Source organism: Miniopterus schreibersii (genome assembly GCF_964146895.1).
Source record: "Miniopterus schreibersii genome assembly, chromosome: 3".
NCBI lineage: Eukaryota > Metazoa > Chordata > Mammalia > Chiroptera > Miniopteridae > Miniopterus > Miniopterus schreibersii.
In genome coordinates this window covers 49072865-49081120 of record NC_138103.1, presented here as the reverse complement: position 1 = coordinate 49081120, position 8256 = coordinate 49072865, and the positions used below count along the sequence as shown (strand labels likewise).

General features: G+C 38.8%; 1 protein-coding gene and 1 pseudogene across 21 annotated transcripts in view; both read left to right on the top strand.

The window, feature by feature from the left end:
- The first annotated feature begins 20 nt into the window (after window positions 1-20).
- PPIP5K2 (diphosphoinositol pentakisphosphate kinase 2) overlaps window positions 21-8256 on the top strand; it is a 63667-nt gene continuing 55431 nt past the window's right edge. For 18 of the 20 annotated variants that reach the window (XR_013998493.1, XR_013998494.1, XM_081133083.1 and 15 more), the window contains exons 1-2: window positions 21-333; window positions 6847-7223. Coding sequence is in view for 16 of the 20 variants with exons in the window: in XM_081133083.1 (XP_080989209.1) it covers window positions 7110-7223 (114 nt within the window). In the remaining 4 variants the exon portion in view is untranslated. Of the gene's footprint in view, window positions 334-6846; window positions 7224-7723; window positions 7786-8256 lie in introns of those variants that run through there. The other 2 variants (XM_081133081.1, XM_081133088.1) reach the window with 2 other exon arrangements.
- LOC308555067 (S-adenosylmethionine decarboxylase proenzyme pseudogene) lies at window positions 5114-5893 on the top strand (annotated as a pseudogene). The gene has a single exon. The product of its transcript is annotated as an S-adenosylmethionine decarboxylase proenzyme pseudogene (transcript).

Genomic DNA, 8256 nt, shown 5'->3' with positions numbered 1-8256 from the left:
AGCCGTGCGCTTGGGGGGGCAGTGCAGCTCCGGTCCGGCAAGGTTAGGGCGGAACCTTGGGCTCTTGCGGGAACTTTGTTCTGCCCGGTGAGTTGTTTGAGAGACCCGAAGCGGGCGAGGGGGAGGCGTGGCGGAGATTCGCTGGTGTGGTAGTTCCTTGCGCTGCCTCCATGTGGCTCTTGTGTTACTGAAGAAAGAGAACCCGCGTCCGCGCTAACAGCCGGAGTCTCTTGACCGACACCTCACCCCTGCCATCGGGATTAAAGAGGAAACCGAGACCTGTATGGCATGGGCCATCTTCGGCCGCTCGCGTGACAACTGCAGCCGTGGCAGGTGAGGGGCCCGAGACCGAAGAAAAACCGAGACACGGAACCCGGTCCCTCAGTGCGCGCAGCCAGGCGCTGCTCAGCGGTTGCTTTGTCTCCGGCAGAGCTCTGCGGAGCCTTAAGCACACGCTCCTTCGAGGGGCGGGTGCCAGAGCGAAAGGCGGCGTGGAGAAGGAGCAGAACAGCCCTGCGGGTTGTTTCGGGTTTTGATTTCTCCTCCGTTGCTTCCCTTTTTCATTTCTGGGGTTTGAGACACCAGAGGTGTCAGCTCAGCAGGGAACAGCCGCGCTTCTGTACGCCAGGCTGCGGTCTCGCTCCACCAAAGTAGGCAACCTCGAGTTTGGGGGCTGCTGTGGGTAGACATGGCTATTTTTATTTTCCTTTTTCAGTCTTTTCCCCTCTGCCCCTCGCCGCCTCCACCCGCACTTCAAAAGAACGAAAAGCCGCGCGCGTTGCAGCTTTCCAGAGAGAGGACGGAGGCTGCGGGTCGCTGCCGCGCCTCTGCGTTGGAGGGGGCTGCGTGCTTTCGCGCCTCCGGGGAGCAGGGGCGAGGGTGTGGATCTCGATTTTTAGGCTCTCGAGGACTTCCTGGTAGTTAGCGACCTTTGGAGCCCTGCCGGTAATATTTGTCTTGCTTGGCGTGCTGGAAGGCTTGACTGGAAGTAAGAAGCATGGCTGACTTGAGCGCCTACCATTATTGCTCTACACTGGGATAGGCGTTTGTTTTACTGTTGAAAATTCTGCAATGAAAAATAAAGGTTTTGTTTCGGGCAGATAAAATAATAAGGATAGCTTGACATTAACCGAGTTCTTCTGTGTGCCAAGTGCTCTACATATTTTCTGATAGGCCCTTCAACAGTTCCATTAGGCATGTTAGATTATTATTCTCATTTTACAGAAGTGGAAACTGAGGCTTAGAGAGGTCACATAACTCGCCCTAATAAACAACTGCTACTATTAAACATTTGAGCCTGTATTAGAAACCAGATTTTTCAGACTTCATAATCTGTATTTTTAACTATTATACTACTGTTGCCCTGCCGGTATGCTTCATTGCTTCGTTTCCTTACTAACATTTGCAGTGGCTGAACGTATTCATTGATTTTTTTTTTTTTTTGGTATGCCTGTTTATGTGTCTAACAAAAGACAGACATGATCTCTGTCTTATGGAGCTTCAGAACTGTGAGGTAGAATTAAGTAGTTCAGAAACCAAAGTACTATACTTACTGTAGCATGGGCTTGTTTAAAGCAAGTGATTAAACCAGCGATTTTCAACCAAAGGGACATTGGGCTGCTGTAAGAATTTTTAAAACATGCAATACCTGGCTCTTTAGTCAGGGGCACTGACCTCTTTTCCCTTAGATTGTCAAATAAATAAAATGACAACAGCCAACACACTAATAGCCATCCCAGGTGAATGAATCAAAATCATACCTATTTTTTTTTTTTGTCAGATCGGTAAGAAATATGATATATTTTTTGGTGTGCCACAGATTTTTAGTAATTAGTTTATGTGTGCCGTGAGATGAAAAAGGTTGAAAGTCTCTGAATTAAACTGATGTGCAGAAGGTGCAGAGTTGCACCTGAGGTGCAATCAAAACTTACTGTTTAAGTTTTAAACTACTACTTGCACAGAAGTTTTGAGAGTATTAAACTGAACAATTGGTAGAACATTTGTTGATCACGCAAATGAGTGCTCTGCACCAATTAAGTACTGGGAATATAGATGAAGTCCTTGTTCTCCAAAAGCTCCCATGCAACTACCTATAAATAGTATTATGGAACAATTCATTTTCTTAAGTGGAAATGATATTGTGGTCATGCAGGAGGATGTCCTTATTTTTAGGAAATACTAAAGTATTTAGAGATGGGGTGCATTGATATGTACAACTTTCAAATGGTACAGCAAATATATGTGTATATAAATAGAAAGTAAATATGGCAAAATGTTAGCGGTTGTTGAGTCTAGTTATGGGTGTATGAGTGTTTATAGTGAACTGTTCTTTCAACTTTTCTCAGAATTTGAAATTTTTCATAATAAAAAGTTAGGGAGTAAAAAGCCCAACTCTAATGGAAACAGATAATTGTAAAGAAAAATTCAGAATGTTGTGGAGCACAGAGGATGGGAAAAGATGCTGGTATGTATTTGAGGCCTTGCAGAGGCTTGATAGCTGTCAGAAAAGCATTTACTGAGGACTCTCCAGTTGGTTTTGAAAGAGAAATAGGAACTTTTAAGGAGAGTAGTGAATTCCAGGCAGAAGGAAAGGCAGGCTCAGCAAAAAGGTGTTGCACAAACATTTGAAGAAGGAAAAAAATCAATGTGAAGGTTGTGTGGCACTTGACATGTTACTTGTATAAGTAATGTTATAAATGATGTTAGTCTGCCTTTGCCGGCCTGCTGAAGCCTATTTAATAACCTATTATGTATCTGTAGGAATGGTGAACGAGTCACCATTTGTAGCAGTGTTTCCACTGGAAAATGCTTTTAGGATTTCAGGAAAATTGGTTACAGATGTGTCTGTGTTCAAGCTGAGCATCAGGAGCTGGAGGTCCTATTTTCTCTGATTTTGAGAACAGAGATTTACTAGTTCATAGTTAAGCTTCTGAGGGAACCTATAGAAAGGGATACAATGATAGCTTGGAAAGATTTCTAAGTTCAGGTAAGGGAGGGTCTGAATACTACATGGGAGTGATGGATGATCCAAGGTGTCATTTTAAGGATTAGGTAGCTGTGACTATGACCAGTAAAGATGTGGAGATGATAACTTTATTGTAGGCAGCAGTGTTCATGATATTCCCAAGCACTGTGGTAAGACTGGAAAAGATGTAATGAGGTCTTCCGGCAGCAGCAGGTGGCAAAAAGGAGTTTCTGTGGCTTCATTATATGCAAGGTAAGGAGGTACATTCTAAATTAAATTGTATATATTTGTCCTGTGCCAGTTAAGTTTAGGTCAGAATCTCTGTCTTAATTATAACAGCTGACAAGATATATAAACAGCTAACATTTACTTAAAGCTTACCATGTGCTAATTGCCATGGTTTCTGCATTGTCACTTAATCTTCAAAACAATCTCAGATTTATCACCCCATTTTACTGGAATTAGATATTTGGAAATAGGACTTTCGGAGTTATACTTTGTAGTTCTATCTAGCAGAGTATTCAACTCTTAAGAATATTTGATCAGCCCGGCCAGCCGTGGCTCAGCGCTTGAGTCTTGACCTAGGATCCAGGTGATCAGGGTTTGATTCCCGGTCAGGGCACATGCCCAGATTGCGCGCTCGATCCCCAGTCAGGGGCATGCAGGAGGCAGCCGATCAATGACTCTCTCATCATTGATGTTTCTCTCTCTTTCTCTCTCTCTCTCTTCTTTCCTCTCTCTGAAATCAATAAAGATATATTTTAAAAAAAACAAAATTGATCAAGTAATTTCTTATATTACCAGTAATCAAATGAAACATTTGATCTCTAGTTTCATCTTGATAGGTAATTAGTTTTAATATGACCAAGGAACAAGTACATGTAAACAACCTTGAGGTTATATCAGGGTTATATGTAGTTCTTAAACTTATGTTCGTGGGCATCTGTTTATGTAGAGGAGTTTGGATGGCAGTCAGTCACATCCAGTTGCATGTAGGAGTTAGTGCACATGTACATTCTTTTTCTGAGGAGAGAATCCATAGATTTTTTTCAGATTTGCGAGTTTTTTACTTCCAAAAGTTTAAGGGCTGCTGTTACAGTCAAATACTGTTTTCACTCTAATCTTGTTTTATTGATTTATATATGAGACCAGAATGAAAAATAGTTATATTCTCTAAAAAAAAAAAAAAACCTGTTTGCAAACTGAACTTTTACAACTTGAAGCCTTTTAAAAATTGATTTGGCTTCCACAGTGTGGCCGGCGACATTAGCTAGCAGTGGCTCTGCTTTCTCTAAAAGGGAAACAGTAAACTACAAGAGACTGAACTGTATCTGCCTCTATTTTGAACAGACTCACTTTCAACTTTCACTCACACACATACACAAAAATAAAGCTGGGAAAATTTTTATTAATCCTTTTTTTTAAAAAAAAAAGTATTGTAGCAAAAAAAAGAACCTGAACTTTAGTAATAACAGCTGGAACAATCCTTAGCAGCAGCTGGAGAAGAGATTTAATTTAGTTGATTTTCTATGGTGGTTGGTTGTTCACTAGTCTTACTGAAGGATGCTGGACGTTTTTTTCAGAGGGACCGAGAAGCTACTGGAGGTTTGGTTCTCCAGGCAGATCCCCAATCAAGGATCTGGGGATCTTCACACCATTCCAAGATCCAAGTACGACATACTTTTGAAGGATGTGCAATGTTCAATTATAAGTGTGACAAAACTGGCAAGCAGGGAGCGTATGTACTCAGTGAGAGTAGCATGTTTGTCTCCAAGAGACATTTTGAAGACATATGGTATCACCCTCTTCCTGAAAGCACTAATTTCCCTGTTAAAACTTGCTAGGGATTACAATGGGTGGGTTTAACTCAATTTTTTTTTTTTTTTTTTTTTTTTGGGTTTTGTTTGTTTGTTTTTTTATTGATTTCAAAGAGAGGGAGGGAGAGGGGGAGAGAGACAGAAACATCAATGATAAGAGAGAATCATCGATTGGCTGCCTCCTGCAGGGGATTGAGCAGAAGCCCGGCTTATGCCCGACAGGGAATCGAACCTTGACCTTCAGGTTCATTGGTTGGTGCTCAACCCCTGAACCACGCAGGCTGGGCAGTTTGACTCAATTTAAAGCTTCTTTTATTCTCGTAAGAATTTCATGAAGCCTTCTCATCAAGGGTACCCACACTGGAATTTCCAGAAAGAAATATTTCTTAATGCAATTTTTCCAAATGGAGCAGCATATTTTATGGGATGTATGAATTCGTACTGTTGGTACTTGTATACTTTGGATTTCTCAGAGAGTAGGGTAGTCAGTCAGCAGATCAAAGCCTGGAAATTCTGATGAGTGAGATGGACCCAGCAGTTATGGACCAGTTCTATATGACAAAGAGTGTTACTGCAAAGGATGTCACTCATTAGAGTGGAATTCATGACCAGATGCCAGGTTCTGTCATTGATGCCACAATGTTCAATCCTTGTGGGTATTCAATGAATGGCATGAAATCAGATAGAATTTATTGGACTATTCACTCCAGAACCAGAATTTTCTTACATTTGCTTTGAAACAAACTTAAGTGAGACCTCCAATGATGACCTGATCAGGAAAGTTGTGGAAGTCTTCAAGACAGGACAATTTGTGACCACCTTGTTTGTAAACCAGAGTTCTAAATGTTGCAATATGCTTTCTTCATCCCAGAAGATTAAAGGTTTTAAGTGTCTTGATTGCCAGAGTACTATGTTCAGTGATTACAACTTTATTGTTGCCATTTTTGCTAAGAAGCAGCAACAACAATAGAATTAATTTAGGAAAATGAAGAAAAAACACAAAAAGAGAACACACAGAAGAAGATGGCTGCTTTTTAGGTATTGACACTGGGGCATGTTTTTCATAACCACCACCTCGTAGTTGCAGAAAGCCCTAGATGAAATGATAGTGTAATCATTGTGAATTGTATGCATTATTATATCAAGGAGTTATATATCTTGTATGAATGCTCTTCTGTGTAGGTATCCTATGCCACTCTTGCTGTGAAATTGAAGTGCATATATAGAAAAAAACTTTTACTATATAAAACTTTATAACACTTATAACAACCATTCAGTTTGGTTTGTGCACAGTGTAATATTTCTCCAGATATCGTCCAAAATTCCCCACAGACAAAGCTTTTCTCCTTCTTAGGTGTTGGCCTCAGCCTAACTATTCAGGACTGTTCTATTAGATTGCTGCTAGGATGTTACATCCAGTTACCTCCCCTTTGTTTCATCAGTGTTCTCTGCTGATGTTACTGAAACCAATTTCTACTTCATACATATGTTTTTTGCAACAGCAGCTAAGGGTTTTCATCCACAATTCGAGTCCTCTTAAGAAAGTGATTGCAGTTATCCATTTTGTGTATTACTATCTTAACATTATTGCTTTCTGTGCTTATATCCCTTTACTTGATTTTGTTCCTCACCATGGTGTCTCTCCTTCCAACCCTGCCCCAATAAAGCAATACACTGTTAAAAAAAATTGATTTAATGTCATTTCAGACTGATGTATGGGGGGGTCGATGTTTTTTGAACCCCATCACATTTTACCTCTTGTTTTCCATTCAGATATTACTGAATTATATGCAGAGGAATTTAGCTTTTAATGTTAATTTTGTTATAACTTAAATAATTTTTTCCTAATTTATTGGATAATTTTGGACTTGAGGACTTTAGTGTATAGTCTTTTTGTAATTTTGTATCATTCATCCCGTTCCAAGATGTATATTGAAGATCAGTGTCTTAATTTCTTAATTTTATGGAAGAAAATTATCTTTTCATTTTGAAGGTATGTATCAAGTTATTGGTACAGATTTTATATAAGTATCTTTTAAAACTAGTTTTTTCATTGCATTTTAGGTAAAAGGATTGCTGAATCATCTCATTGAAGCAATAGCCTTACTATCTTTGTTTTTTAAACTGCATCAACAATGAAGCAATGATATTTGAGAACAAAAGAACATTTGCCAACTAAGTGTCATCACAATTCAAGTGACTGTATAAGCTGCAACAGACCCGTGTGTCAGCTGGTATAAAGAGAATGCATTCTTCTGAAGCTATTTATTTAGAAGCAGTTTTAGTATAGCACGTTTAAATTATAACCTATATCAAATGAAATAAAAATGAGTGAATCCCCGAGGTTCTTTGTTGGGCCTGAAGATACGGAAATCAACCCTGGTAATTACCGACATTTCTTCCACCATGCAGATGAAGAAGATGAGGAGGAAGATGAGTCTGTAAGTTGTTTGTTTTTTTGGTGAGAGAAGACCAATACAGGATAGGCTTTTTACTGATCACTGTTAAGGTGAACTAATATTTTGTCTAAAATTGTGAAGACATTTTTTCACATAGAAATTTGTTGGAAATATTTCAAACTGAAAAAACATTTTGTTTCGTGAGTGACATTGAACTTATGGTGCATCAAGAAATTCTATCAGGCATCAGACTTTTAAATTGTTTAATGATGCCTATTATAGTGTCTTTCAATGATATGCCTAGCACAACACAGGACTGAGAAGAAAAAGTGGTGTAAATCAAAAGGGTTTCTTGTAAATGTAGAAATATATGACAAATACATCAAGATAAAGAAGTAGAAAGAAATAATTTCAAAGGTACCAAAGTCAGACTACTAAACCAGCTTCGTTAAATTCGTCATGTCAACACAAGTAGTGGATGACATAAGATAACCCATTTATTAGATAACCCATTTATTTACTAATTAGAAGTATATAGATCACGTGCGTAGAAGGAGAGGCTACCTTACATATCTACAGATTGTGTGTGCATTTGTGTTTATGGGTAAGCATGTGCAAATTCTGTTTTCTTTCTTATCTGATCTATTAGAATATGTATCCATGTTGGATCTTTAGGAATGACGCACATTTATTATGTTCATTTTGCTATAGTTCCATTAGTCACTATTATTCTTGTCATTGTTTTCCCTTTACAAGTAGAGATTGTGTTACTCTGAGAACTGACTTAAAATACAAACTTGTAATATTTTTTGTGTTTCTTATATTTCTAATTGGAAAGATAATTTTGTTCTAAAATAAAAACCTGTTATACTTGGTAAAAGTTGTAAAAACAAACCAAAAATAGCTATTAGATGACTCTTTAAATTCTTTCACAGTGCAATTATACCTATCTAAAATGCAAATCAGACTGTCACTCATTTAAAACCTATCCCACCACCCACCTCACTCCAGAAAAAAATGATTTTCAAGCTTTTCTTACCAGCAAAACTTTTTTTTATCTGAAGTCTTATCTAGA